Consider the following 15,064-nt stretch of genomic DNA (forward strand, 5'->3'; position numbering starts at 1 on the left):
CCAGTCCTGGCTCTGGAGATAAGAGTCTTATGGGCTTTTCTGCCCATACTGTCTTTGAACCACATCCTCAGATTTCAGCCTCTTTTTAAATTTTTTATTATAGATGGGGCCAGGAGCATGGCCTAGTGGTAGAGTGCTTGCCTAGCATGTACGAAGACCTGGGTTCGATTCCTCAGTCCCACATACATAGAAAAAAGCTGGAAGTGGTGCTGAGGCTCAGGTGGTAGAGCTCTGACTTTGAGAAAGGCCAAGGACAGTGCTCATGCCCTAAGCTGAAGCCCAGGACTGGCAAAAAAAAAAAAAAAGAATAAAATCAGAGACATAGTTCTGAACTTCATTTTATCTAGTGGTTGTTTCTCCAATTGTTTTGTCATTTTGCCCAGTTGTCACCATTATATCAGACTGACAACACATGTCACTGCTGGATATGAAGTCGTTATTAGCCAGGTGATGGAGGCTCACACCTGTAATCCTAGCAGGAGGCTACACAGGAGGCTGAGCTGTGAGGATCGCCATTCAAACCCTGCCTGGGCAGGAATGTTTGTGAGACTCTGATCTCCAATGAATCATCAGAAATTGGAAGTGCAGCTGTGGCTCAAAGTGATAGAGCACTAGCCTTGAGCTGAAGAGCTCAGGGACAACACCCAGGCCCAGAGTTCAAACTCCAAGACCTACAAAACAAAGTCATTATGGCACTAGTCCATTAGTAAGCATGTCACCTAGTTTAATGTAATTTAAATGTTCTGACGCTAGATGGCAGCATATCACCACATGACACATGTCCTAACTGCCCTTAGACACGCTAGATGAGCAGTTAGGACTATGAGTCTAAGATTGTGAATAAATAATGTCAATGGTTTCTCAATCCTTTTCTGTCACCTTCCTTCCCTCTTCTCTTTCCTTTCCTATTTATTAGCCGGGTTATGGTGGCTCACACCTGTAAGCCTAGCTAACCAGGAGGCTGAGATGCAAATGTGGATGGAGGACCCCTTTAATTCCCCTCTTAACCATCTCACTGTCGCCCTGCACAGGCAGTGATGGGTCAGATCCATAGCTGGCAAGCTAGAGGACAAAGAAGCTTCTTCTCTTCTTTGTCCAACAAACTAGTGACATTGTTAGAGCCAAATGTCCTTATCTTGAGACTCCAGAACAGTGCCCTGTCTCATCAACACTCCCACCTCTTGCCCAGACCAGATAATCCAAGCAGTAGGCACCAGACCAAAACGAACTCCCAGTGTGGACCTTGGGCAGATGCACAGCCCTGGGCTTCCTCCCTAGCCCCAGCTGTGACCTTGAGTCCCACATTCCTCTCATTCTAGTTATTTCCAAACCACTCCTATTAAGACAGTTCTATGTTCTTTTGGTTTTTGTTTTTCCCAGTCCTAGGCTTGTGCACAGGGCCTGAGCACTGTCCTTGGACTTCCTCTGCTGGAGCCAGCCAGCAGCAGGGTGGGATTCCTGATTTAGGGGGTGAGGATGAGAAAAGAAAAAAGACAAAAAACAGATGGGGGGGGAGGTCTACAGCTTAAGTCCTCAGCCCAAGACTGTAGCCTAAGTCTGTAAGCTTAAGACTGTAGCCACGTTTATTTCTAGTTCCAGTCTTATATACTCACTTAAAACCAGGAAACTGTCAGGGGTTACATTCGTACCAAATGGTAATCAAGTCTCAGATCAGTTAAGCAGAAAGTGACAAAGTAATAAAGCCATAAAGCAATAAATCAATAAAGCCAGGAAGTTCACAATACTGACAATGTAGCTCAAAGTTTATATGCATGGCGTCATCCATGACAGCTCATTTCTTTGTGTGGTTATCTTACTCAGTCATGCAGATCCATGGGTCAGCCTGACCCCACACTCGGCTCCCAACATTTCTCAAGGCCAGAGCTCTACCACTTGAGCCTCAGCACCACTTTCAGCTTTTTTCTGTGTATGTGGTACCAAGGAACTGAACTCAGGTCTTTGTGCATGCTAGGCAAGCACTCTACCACTAAGCCAAACTCCCAGCCCCAGTTCTAGTGTTCTTGAAAGAACACTTAGATAGTGAGCAAGGAGTGAGTCCCTAGCTTTAGCTGGAGCTTGGAAGCTCCCCTTGCAGGTGTGTGTGTGTGTGTGTGTGTACATGCACATTCGCACATGTACTGGTCCTGGGACTTGACCACAGGGCCTGGGCACTGTCCCTATGAGTTTTTGCTCTACCACTTGAGCCACAGCTCCAAGTCTAGCTTTTTGGTGGCTAATGGACTTCCCTGGCTGTGCTGGCTTTGAACCATAATCCTCAGATCTTGGCCCCTTGTTCAGCTAGGATGATAGGTGAGAGCATCCCTGCCTGTGTTTGTTCACGAATAAATTCATGCTGCTATTTTCTCTGCTCTTTTTTTCCCCCCTCTTGGGGACCCGAGCAGTCATGACCTTCCCTACTGCTGTATTTCCTCCTTGAGCCATGAGGGCTGTCAGGGCCAAAGAGCCTTTGCCCTTATCTTGAGGGTCCACACCAGTGCCTTGTTTTACTAACACTTCCTCATTAGCCTGTCTTTGACTGACTGAACTCTTGTGGTTTGTGTCAGACCAAAAATTTACTGCCAGTTGGGCCTTGAGCATAGAATCCCAGCTAAGATTCTTCCTCTGCCTCCAACTGTGACCATTTGCCTACCCAATTTATGTCCTACCATTAGTTATCTTCATACCAACCCTACCAGACAACGCTAGCAACCCCACTACAAATACACGGTGTGCAAGCAAGAAGCCTCTAGCTCTAGCTGGAGGAGTGGGCTTCCCTTCTCCTAATAAACCTATAAACCTATGCTGGTATTGAGCCTTCTCAAAGCTAGCACTCTAGCCATTGAGCCACAGCACCACTTCTGGCTTTTTCTGGGTATGTTGTACAGAGGAACCAAACCCCAGGTTCCATGCATGCTAGGCAGGCAAGCACTCTACCACTGGGCTACCTGCCCAGCTCTGTGCCTTCTTGAGCCTAGCCAGGGCAAAGAGCATTCATTTCACCTTGTTTGGAGTTACTAGATAGTATTAAAATCTAAAACTGTTTAAGGACAGATGTGAGAGAGTTTTAGTGATGATAGCTCATGAACTATGAGAATATTAAGTTGGAACTAGAGGTGTAGCTCTAAATGGAGAGCATCAGCCATGAAGCAGAAAGACTAGGGAGAGCCCCAGGCCCTGAGTTCAAGCCCTATGAACAACAATTATAACACACACACACACACACACACACCTGAGCAACAGATCTTTTTAGCTAGTGCTAGTGCTTCACGCCTATAATCCTAGCTATTTAGGAGGCTCAGGTCAGAGGATCCTGGTTGGAAAGCCTGAGCAGGAAAGGTCCTCAGACACTCATCTCCAAATAACCAACAAAAAGCTGCAAGTAAAGGTATGGCTCAATTGGTAGAGCACCAGTATTGAAGGAAAAAGCTAAGCCTTGAGTTCAGGTCCCAGTAGTGTACCAAAAAAAAGTCATCTGTTTCTAAAACATTAGTCCCTTTAGAAAGCAGACTTGTAATTGAAGTATGAATTTGAGGGGGGGAGGGAAATGGGGACCATGACATGAGAAAGGGTATCCATGTTTGTGAAGTAATGCACCTTCTATCTGGGGAATATAATGTAACCCTTCTATTAATTACAATAAAAATATATGAAAGAAAGTATGAATTTGAGGCCAACCTGTGGTAAATGTTTTGAAACACTTAAAAAAATCCAGGAAATGACTGCTGATTTTGTTGTTGTTTTTGTGTGTTTGTTTTGGACAATCATGGGGCTTGAACTCAGGGCCTGGGTGCTATTGATGATGGGTTTTTTTTTGTTGTTGCTGTTTTTGTGCAAGGCTAGCAAGCTACCAATTCGAGCTGCAGCACCACTTCTGGTTTTTAGTGGTTAAGTGGATAGGAGAGTCTCCTGGGGACCTTTCTGCTTGGGATGGATTCAAACCACAGTCTCCAGATCTCAGCTTCCCAAGTAGCCAGGATTACAGGCATGAGCCACCAGCAGCTGGCTTCATTACCATTTTTCTTTTCTTTTTTATCTTGTTTTTATGTCTTTGGGAGGGCAAGGAGGCAGAGAAATGGAGGGACAAATGGTGAACAAATGCAGTGGTGGCATTCACTAGATACTATGTTGAAAATGAACTATATGGCTTATGGACAGGGACAAAAGGAAAAATTGGGATAGAGCAAGGGAAGGGTGCCACTGTCTTAAAAAAAAAATGTACTCTTTACCTGACATGTAACTGTAACCCCTCTACACATCACCTTTATAGTAACAGTAATAAAAGTTTAAAAAGCAGGGACAATGAAGATAACAGTCACCTGAGAAGCACGCTAGGTTGTTCTGAGTGCAGGTAAAGTTCATATGCATCCTCAGGGATAGATGTAGACTTTTAGTTGATATTCTGAAAAGATCTATTGTGTGTGTGCGTGGTACTGGAGCTTGAACCTAGAGCCTTACACTTACTTAGCTTTTTTATTTTTATTTTTTGCCAGTCCTGGGGCTTGAACTCAGGGCCTGGGTACTGTCCTTGGGCTTTCTCAAGGTTAGTGCTCTACCACTTGAGCCACAGTGCTCCTTCTGGCTTTTTCTGTGTGTGTGGAATCGAATCCAGGGCTTCATGCATGGCTAGGCAAGCACCCTACCACTAGGCCACGCTCCCGGCCCCTATCACTTAGCTTTTTTGCTCCAAATTGGCACTCAACCACATTGAATCACTTCTGGCTTTTTGCTGGTTAACTGGACATAAGAATTAATAGGCTGGTGGCTCACGCATGTAATCCTAGCTACTCACGAGGCCGAGATCAGAGGATCATGGTTCAAAGCCAGTGTGGGCACGAAAGTCCATGAGACTGTGATCTCCAATTAACCACCAGAAAAGCGCTGTTGCTCAAAGTGGTAGAGTGCTAGCCTTGAGCTGAAGGGCTCAGGGACTATGCCCAGGCCCTGAGTTCAAGTCCTATAACTGATCCCCCCCCAAAAAAAAATAAAAAGAAAAGAATGGACTTTTCTCCCTGTGCCCTGTGCTGGCTTCAAACATTGATCATCTAAGCTCAGCCCTCCTGAATAGTCAGAGTTATAAATGTGAGCCACTGGTCCTCAGCTGGGTCTTGCAGTCTTGCTTAGCATCTCTGCTCAAGGTTGACAATCTACCACCTGAGCCATACATCGACTTGCAGCGTTTTGCTGGGTAACTAGAGATTAGACTATTTCCTCCTTTCTTGCCCAGGATAGATTGGAACCTCAATTTCCTGAGTAGCTAGGATTACTGGTGTGAGGCATAGGTGCCTGGAGGCTATGGCTCTTTGTGCTCCATCAGTGAAGAGTCTCATTAGCCTGAGTTAGAGTTATTCTGAATCTCAATGTCTAAAGCTTGCTGATGTAACTTGATAATTGATTTGTTATGGGGAGAGAAATGGAGGCAAACACGGATAAAAACATGAGAAGGGGTATCAATGTACAAGAAGTAATGCACCCACTACCCGACAAATGTAACTGTAACCCCTTTATACGTTAACCCAACAATAAAAAATAAAGATTTATTATGAAGTTGAAATTTTTGTCTACATAAAGCATCATGTTTTAAATTAATTGATTCATTTTTGCCAGTCCTGAGGCTTAAACTCTGGGCCTGGGCACTGTCCCTGAGCTCACTTGATTTGTGCCATAGTGCCACTTTTGGCTTTTTCTTTTCTTTTTGCCAGTCACAGGGCTTGAACTTAAGGTCTGGGCACTGTCCTTGACCTTTCTCAAGGCTAGCACTTGAGCCACAGCACAACTTCAGTTTTTTCTGTGTATGTGGCACAGGGGACTTGACCTCTACCACTAGGCACACTTCTGGCTGTTTCTGTGATATACTTGGGAGGTTAAAGTCTCACAGGCTTTCCCGTCTGGGCTGGCTATGAACCATGATGCTCAGGTCTCAGCCTCCTGAGAAGCTAGGAGCACAGGCCTGGGCTACCAGTGTGCCTGGCTTATATACTTGAAAACCAGGCCATAACCAGGGTTGCTGCCATTAGCCTCAATTAGCTGGCATTTATTGCTCATTACTTCCACCATTGGCAACACAAATATCATCATCATCATCATCACTGACATTTACTGAGCCAGGTACCAGATGCCACAGAATTATGTGGCTATCTTCTTAAGTACAGAGAAGTTATTTCCAGCTACTATACATGAAGCTGAAAGTGGAGGACCCCAAAGCCTCTGAGACCTACCTGTTATCAGGGGACAGCCGTGGAAGCACAATATGCATATTTGGGGACAGTAGGTAAGAACAGCTTCCACAGCACCATCCGTCAGATTGACACAGTGCCCCATGTGAATCTCCTGTTCAAAACAAGAGACATGTCAATACATACAAGAAGAGCATGTATTACGAGTCCCAACCGAATAAATCACACTGCGAACGTTCACGTAAAGAAAGGTTTAATGTCAGAAAGGCTGCGAGGCGCTTCTATCAGGAGAAACTAAAGCGGCAATCACAGGGAGTGGACCTGTAGGAATGTGGTAGGGAGGAAACCGATAGGAATGGGGGAGTGGGAGTCTGCATTGTGTATGGGACATGGATGGTAGAAGGCAGCAGGAAATTGATTGTGATGGGGTTGATGTTAGTGGTCAGGCCAGGTCTGGGTGACCAAGATATAGGCAGCCAGATGGAACCTGAGCAGCCAGAATGCCAGCTACCACAGGACTTCACCACAGCACATCTGATTAAATTTTTTGGGGGGGGGGGGTTGTTGTGGGGTCTGGGCACTGTCCCTGAGCTCTTCAGCTCAAGGATACCACCCTACCCCTTGAGCCACAGCTCCACTTCCCGTTTTCTGGTGATTAATTGGAGATAAGAGTCTCAAGTTCTTCAATTGCATAGACCAACTAGACCTAATAAACAAGTGCAGATCATTCCACGCAGCAACACCAGAATATACGTTTTTTGTTTTTTAGTAGCACACAGAACGTTTTCTAAAATAGACCACATTATAGGACATAAAGGAAACCTGTGCAGATTCAGAAACACTGAAATTATTCCCTGCATTCTCTCAGTCCACAACAGCATCCAATTGGAACTGAATACCAATCTCCACCAAGGGAAACCCTGTAACTCATTGAACAACACATTGTTGAATTATCAGTGGGTCATTGAGGAGATCAGAACAGAAATTCAATAGTTTATGGAATTTAACAAAAAGGAGCACCAGTTCCTTTGGCAATACTCAGAAGAAAATTTGTAGCTCTGAGTGCCTACATTAACAAATTGGAAAAAATCTCAAACCAACAATTTAATAGTGCACCTTAAGCTCTTGGAAAAAGAGCAACAAACCCATCCCAATTCCAGTAGAAGGAAGCAAATAATTAAAATCAAAATAGAATTAAATGAATTACAGTAAAAAAAAAACATAGAAAGAATCAACAAAACAAGGAGTTGGTTCTTTGAAAAATTTAACAAAATTGACAAACCCTTAGCAAATCTTACCAGAAAAAGAAGGAGCACACCCAAATAAACAAAATGACAAACAAGAATGAAAATATCACGACAGAAATTACCATGATCCAGAGCATCATAAGAGAATACTTTTCAAACCTTTATGCCAACAAATCTAAGAATCTAGAAGAGATGGATGAATTTCTAGCCAATATGAACATACTCAAACTGAAGCAAGAAGACCAAATCCAACTAAACAAACCCATCTCAAGTATTGAAACAGAAATGGCAATTAGAGACCTCCCAACCAAGAAAAGCCCAGGGCCTGATGGATTCACAGCTGAATTCTATAAGGTCTTCAAAGCAGAGCTCACACCAATACTCCTCAAACTCGTCAATGAAATTGAAAGCCAAGGAAGGCTCTTTGCCAAACTCATTCTATGAAGCCAGTATAATCTTCGTTCCAAAACCAGACGGGGACTCATCAAAGAAAGAGAACTGTAGACCCATTTCTTTGATAAATACTGATGCAAAACTGCTCAGCAAAATACTGGCCAACTGTCTTCAGCATGTCATCAAAAAGTATATATTATGATCAAACAGGGTGCAAAACTGGCTCAATATATGCAAGTCAATTAATATAATTCATCACATTAACAGGAGCAGAGACAAGAATCACATGATTGTCTCAACAGATGCAATAAAGGCATGTGACAAGATCCAACACCCCTTTATGCTAAAGCTCTGGAGAAACTAGGAATCCAAGGAATATTCCTCAGTTTAATAAAGGCTATGTATGATAAACCTATAGCTACCATCATACTTAATGGAGAAAAGCTAAAGTCATTTCCTCTAAAATCAGGAATGAGACAAGGACGCCCACTCTCTCTACTTCTCTTTAACATAGTATTAGAATTCCTAGCCAGAGCAATAAGGCAAGAAGCAAGCATAAAGGGGATCGAAATAGGGAAAGAGGAAGTGAACCTTTCCCTTTGCAGATGACATGATTCTTTATTTAAAGAACCCCATACACTCCACTCCCAAGTTGTTTGAGCTGATTTGGAACTTTAACAAGGTAGCGGGGTATAAAATTAACCCTCAAAAATCAACTGCTTTTCTGTATGCCAACAACGAGAGGAGCAAGGCAGGAATCAGGAAAGCAACTCCTTTTGCAATAACTTCAAAGAAAATAAAGTACTTAGGCATTAACTTAAGTAAGAATGTAAAGGAACTTTATGAGGAAAACTTTAAAAACCTGAAAAAGGAAATTAAAGCAGAACTGAGGAAGTGAAAAAAACCTCCCATGCTCCTGGATTGGAAGAATTAACATTGTAAAAATGGCAATCCTGCCAACGGCTATTTATAAATTCAACGCAATACCCATCAATATCCCAATGTCATTCTTTAAGGAAATACAAGAAGCAATCCAAAATTTCATATGGAATAATAAAAGACCCCATTTGGCAAAAACTATCCTTAGCAGAAAGAACAATGCTGGAGGAATATCAATACCGAACTTTAACTCTGTTACAGAGCTACAGTAACCAAAAGAGCTTGGTACTGACACAAGAACAAGCCTGAGGACCAATGGAATGGAACTGAAGATCCAGAAATCAACCCACAGACCTATGGGAACTTAATCTTTGATAAGGGAGCCCCCCACAAAAAAAAAAAAAGAATGAAAGAGCTAGGAGTTTGGCCTAGTGGTAGAGTGCTTGCCTAGCATGCACAAAGATAAGGGTTCAATTCCTCAGTACCACATACATAGAAAAAAGCCAGAAGTGGTGTTGTGGTTCAAGTGGTAGAGTGCTAGCCTTGAGAAAACCCAGGAACAGTGCTCATGCCCTGAGCCCAAGCCCAGGACTGGCAAGAGAGAGAGAGAGAGAGAGAGAGAGAGAGAGAGAGAGAGAGAGAGAGAGAGAGAGAGAGAGAGACAGAGACAGAGACAGAGACAGAGACAGAGACAGAGACAGAATGAAAGACAGCTTCTTCAACAAGAGGTGCTGGCAGAACTGGTTAAGCACCTGCAGAAAACTAAAGTTGGATCCTTCTATGTCACCCTGCACCAGGATTAATTCCAAATGGATCAAAGACCTCGAGGTAAAAGCAGATACCCTGAAAACTTTACAAGAAGGAATAGGAGATACACTACTCTCCTTGGCACAGGTCAAAACTTTCTTAATAAAGACCCAGTAACACAACAAATTAAAGAAAGTTTGGATAAATGGGATTGCATTAAACTTCCAAGCTTCTGTATAGCAAAGGACATAGCTAGCAAGTTAAACAGAAAGCCCACAAAATGGGAGAAGATCTTCACTAACCATACAACAAAGGCCCCATATATCTACAGCTAGAAAAATTGAATCTCTCCAAAACAAATCTTCAAAGAAACAACCATCCCATTAAAAGATGGACCAAAGACTTAAAGAGAGACTTCTCTAAAGAGGAAATAAGAATGACCTATAGACACATGAAGAAATGCTTCACATCTCTGGCCATAAAAGAAATGCAAATCAAAACAACTCTGAGATTCCACCTGACTCCAGTTAGAATGGCCAGGATCAAGAAATCTAATAACAATGGAAAGACTTGGAAAAAATTGTATCAAGTGAAGTAAGCCAGACCAAAAGGAACATAGGCTCCATGGCTTCCCTCATTTGTCATAATTAGTACACATGTAGGACCTTCCTCGCAGAGGATTACAATATCACAAAACCTAGATACATAAGGTCATATAGGATAAGACTAAGTGAAAGGATCTCTAGGATATGGAAACAAAAGCTTTATCTTGAGTGATTGTTGTTCTTAATGTACTCTGTTATTTCTCTTTTCCTTTGGTTAATCTCATATTGTTACTGTATCTGACTTTGTTACCTGCTATATTGTATATATGTTTGTTTATTTGAAATAGGAAAGTGAAGGGGGGGGAAACAAGATGATTGGGAGGGGGTGGGGGAAGGGAAATGGAGACAAAAACATGAGAAGGGGTATCAACGTGTGAGAAGTAATGCATTTACTATCTGGCAAATGTAACTGTAACCCCTCTATATATTACCTCGACAAAAAAAAAAAAAGTCTTATATTCTTTAGTGCCCAGGCTGGCTATGAACCTCAGATTCTCAGAGCTCAGTCTCCTAAGTAGCTAGGATTACATGTGTGAGCTACCAGCACTTGGCTTGTCTGATTAGTCTTAAAACTACTAAGGGCTGAGAGTTTTATATTATATTTATATTTCATTATATAACATATATAATATTTTATATTATATTTTATAATAGTCTAAATTGGAAACAAGTGAGATATCTACCATGACAGTATAAATAAACTGAGCAGATCCAGCACAATGGCAGAATACTATTCAGCAATAAAAGGAATGTAGGGGCTAGGAGTTTGGCCTAGTGGTAGAGTGCTTGCCTAGCATGCACGAAGACCCAGGTTCGATTCCTTGGTACTACATACTTAGAAAAAGCCGGAAGTGGTGCTGAGGCTCAAGTGGTAGAGCTCTAGCCTTGAGAAAAATCCAAGGACAGTGCTCAGGCCCTGAGCTCAAGCCCATGACTGGCAAAAAAAAAAAAAAAAAGGGAATGTAATATTAACACTGAATCCATAAAACATTGCACTAAATGAAAGAAACAAAAAGCAGAAAGAAAGAAGAAAAAGGGGGGAAAGGGCACCAGTAGCTCACAACTATAATCCTAGGTAATCAGGAAGCTGAGATCTAAGGATTGTGGTTCAATGCCAGCCCAAGCAGAAAAGTCCTCGAGACTCTTATCTCCAATTAGTCACCAAAAAGCAGGAAGAATTCTGTCCCTGAGCTCTTCAATTCAAGGCTACCTTAAGCCATAGCACTATTTCTGGTTTTCTAGTGGTTAACTGGAGATAAGAGTCTCACGTCTCATGGACTCATGGACTAGCAGACGGTGGCTCATGCCTATAATCCTAGCTACTCAGGAGGCTGAGATCTGAGGATCAAGGTTCAAAGCCAGCCTGGTCACAAAAGGACCTGGCATGAGCCACTGCGCCCAGCTACTTGTGGCTTTTCCTGTGTATGTGGTACTATGGAATTGAACCCAAGGCTTCATGCATGCTAGGCAAACACTCTACCACCAGGCCACACTCCCAGCCCTAAGTGCTCTATTCTTGAAGCTATACTTCTAGGCCTTTTGTTTTTATTTTGTGTTTGAGAAATGGTTTGGCTAACCTTTTCCTTCCTGTCCCCAAACTCAAGATCCTCCTGACTCTATCTCCTGAGCAGCTGGGATTATAGATATGTATTACCAGAACTGGTTCCAATTTAAATCTTTTTCAAAATGGTTGTACAAAGTGTCTACTAATACAAATAAGATTCTGCTAGGCACCAGTGGCTCATGCCTGTAATTCTAGCTGCTCAGGAGGCTGAGAGCTAGTCTGCTATGACTTTCCTGCTAGTCTTAACTCCAATTAACCAGCAAAAAGCCAGAAGTGGAGGGACGACTCAAGTGTCAGAACATCAATGGACAAAGCATTGAGTGGAAAAAGTTACGGGAAGGCATGAGACACTGAGTTCCAGCCCAGCAGTGACATATATATATACAAAAGTTAATTACCATCATATTTACAGGTATTTTCAAATTACCTCTAACTTCTTAGCACAAGGTCCACTAACCAATGCAAGCACACCACTGTCAGAGACCTAAGCAAAGAAAAAGAAACAGCCTGTAAATGGAGAAGATAAAAACAGAACTTTCTGGAATGGATGAATCACTTAGCTATAATTATCCTCCCATCAGCAAAAATATCTTACCTTACATGCCTTCCAGCTTTGTCACTTAAAACAATGAAGGGCACTATGCCAAAGTCGATCGTAATTATTTAACCACCCAAAACTTGAAATAGTCAACAATTTTTTTTTTTTTCATTCAAGACCTGGGCTTGAATGAATTAAGGTCTGGGCTGTCCCAGAGCTTTTTCACTCAAGGCAGGTACTCTACCATTTGAGCCATGACTTCACTTCTGGGTTTTTGCTGGAGGTAAGAATTCTGACTTTCCTGCCTTGGTTGGCTTCAGGTAGGGATCCTCAGCCCTCCGCCTCCTGAGTTGCTAGGATTACAGGTATGAGCAAGTAATTTTAACAATAGTGAGAATGATGTTCTGATTAGTCCTGGAGAGAGTTACATGGATACAAAATGGAGGTATTTCATTTACCTGGCTGGCAGAAAAGTCAACGCACTGCAGAAAGGGGCAGTTTTGTCCTAGCGCATGTAAGGCCATGTCAGTAATACTCAGGCATCCGCCTAAGTCTATGATCTTGAGCAGCCGGCAATTGAGCGCAAGTGCAAGCACACCTTCATCAGTGAGGCCGCAGCATCGTTTCAAAGAAATCTCATGCAGGTAAGAGCAAGATGCAGCCACAGCCTTAATTCCTGGAGAAGAGCAGAATGACACATCTATCAGCCGCAGGGTGAGTTTGTGACTTGTAAAAGGAAGCATTTACAAAGGCAAGAGGATGGAATTCCTGCTGCAAGTGAATACCACAGGCAAGTCCATGAGACTTGAAACCAATAAATTACCAAAAAGCTGAAAGTAGTGTTATAGTTCACGTGGAAAGGTGCTTTGAGCAAAAACAAACAAAAACCCTTAGGAACAATGCCCCAGGCCTTACATTAAATCCCTATGACCTGTACAGAAACAAAAAACCCAAAACACCAGATAGACAACTTATTCCCACGAAGAAATACAAACAGAGACAGGGTAATTTATCCTATAGGATACGACACTAGAGATTTACTTACTTATTATCATTTTTATGTGCCTTAACTGGGGCTTGAACTCAGACCCTCATACTCTTGCTTGGTTGTTTTTTACTCAAGGCTGGCACTGTACCACTTGAGCCACACCTCCACTTCTGGCATTTTGGTTAGTTGGAGATAAGTCTCATAGACTTGGGCTGGAAACATGACCTAGTGGTAGAGTTCTTGCCTGGCATGCACAAAGCCCTGGGTTTGATTTCTCAGTACTACCTCCACAGAAAAAGCTTAGAGGTGGTGCTGTGGCTCAAGTGACAGAGTGATAGCCTTATGCTCAAGGACAGTGCCCAGGCCCGGAGTTCAAGCTCCAGGACTGGAAAAAAAAAAAAAAAGTCTCTTAGACTCTCTTGTTCAGACTGGCTTCCAACTGTGATCCTTAGATCTCAGCCTTCTAAATAGCTAAGGTTACAGACCTGAGCCACCAGCAACTGGCAACAATATTTATTTATTGTCTCAGAGACCCTGTAAGGAAGAAAAGTTTGTTGTATAACCATGACTAGCCTTGTGGGCTGGTCTTGAAGATCTTAATGTTCTATGCCCTTAAATATCAAGGAAAAGCTGGGCTGTGACTCAGGTTTTAATCTTAGCTACTCAAGAGGCTGAGATGTGTGCATGGCTCAAAGTTGGCCTGGGCAGACAAATCTAAGACACTCTTGAAAGAACCAAGGTCTGGATTCAAGTCGTGGTACTGTCACTGGATGCATGTGAAGTTTGGTGAAATTTCCCTTTAAATGAAGAAACTCTTCACATAGGGTCACTGACTTCCATCACAGAATCAACATTTCTGGACAAATCATGATGGTAAGAAAACTTGCCAAAGCTTTACTGAGTAAGTATTTAAGCAGGAAAGCAGACAGACAAAAAGCAGACAGACAAACAGAAGGGCAGGGGCACACTTTAGCAGAGTGTAGGTGCTTTCACAGGGAGACAGAGACACATACAAAGCTCTTGGCTATTGGGGTACTTATATGGTAAAGGCAGGGGGTCTGGCTTCCAAGTCATGTGAAAGATAGGTGTTACAAAACTTTGCTCTAATCACACCTCATGTTACTCTCTTCCAGGTAAGAATGCATCCTGTCACCAGATGGATCCTTAGCCTTGAGATAAGATGGGACCTAGCTCTCTGCATTTTGGATAGGAGGTTGCCTAAAACTGGGGAAGTATTTCTCCCAGGAAGGCATACATCCTGTCAGACAAATGTTAAATCTTGAGATGAGGAGGAGAGATGTCTAAGGAAGGAGTGCATTCCATTGTCTCTCTTTGAAGCAAAGATAGCATTTCTGTGTTTCTACTTTTTGTTGGTTTTGGTGGTGGTTATGGGACATGAACTCTGGGACTGGGTGTTGTCCCTGAGCTCCTCAGTTCAAGGCTACCGCCCTACTCCTAGAGCACCACTTCCTATTTTCTGGTAGTTAATTGGAGATAAGAATCTCACAGACTTTAGTGCCTGGGCTGGCTTTAAGCCATGATCCTCAGATCTCAGCCTCCTGAGTAGCTAGGATAACAGGCGTGAGCCACTGTGCCTGGCTCTACTTTTTTTTTTTTTGCCAGTCCTGGGTTTTGAACTCAAGGTCTGAGCACTGTCCTTGAACTTTCTCAAGGCTAAAGCTCTACCACTTCAGCCACAGCACCACTTGCAGCTTTTTTTAGGTATGTGGTACCAAAGAATCAAATCTGGGTCTTCGTGCATGCTAGGCAAGCACTCTACCACTCAGTAAAACTCCTGGCCTTCTGTGTTTCTAAATATCATATTTCTGAGTTGCTTTCACCACGCCTCAGTTTCCTTAAGTTATCTTGTTTCAATACCAACACACACACACTCCAAGTGCATTGTTAAACTTCTCTTGAGAGAGCCACT

The 15,064-nt window shown here is 42.8% G+C and overlaps 1 protein-coding gene across 8 annotated transcripts in view; it reads right to left on the bottom strand.

Moving 5' to 3' along the window:
• Amn1 (antagonist of mitotic exit network 1 homolog) overlaps positions 1 to 15,064 on the bottom strand; it is a 40,286-nt gene that overhangs the window by 712 nt on the left and 24,510 nt on the right. For all 8 annotated transcript variants that reach the window (XM_090319365.1, XM_090319374.1, XM_090319393.1 and 5 more), the window contains 3 exons: positions 12,605 to 12,822; positions 12,036 to 12,092; positions 6,216 to 6,327 (listed from right to left, as the gene is read on the bottom strand). In XM_090319365.1, coding sequence (XP_090175491.1) covers positions 6,216 to 6,327; positions 12,036 to 12,092; positions 12,605 to 12,822 — 387 coding nt within the window. The remainder of the gene's footprint in view (positions 1 to 6,215; positions 6,328 to 12,035; positions 12,093 to 12,604; positions 12,823 to 15,064) is intronic.

This window comes from Megascapheus bottae, chromosome 2 (assembly GCF_031878675.1).
Source record: "Megascapheus bottae isolate mThoBot1 chromosome 2, mThoBot2.hap1, whole genome shotgun sequence".
Classification (NCBI taxonomy): domain Eukaryota; kingdom Metazoa; phylum Chordata; class Mammalia; order Rodentia; family Geomyidae; genus Megascapheus; species Megascapheus bottae.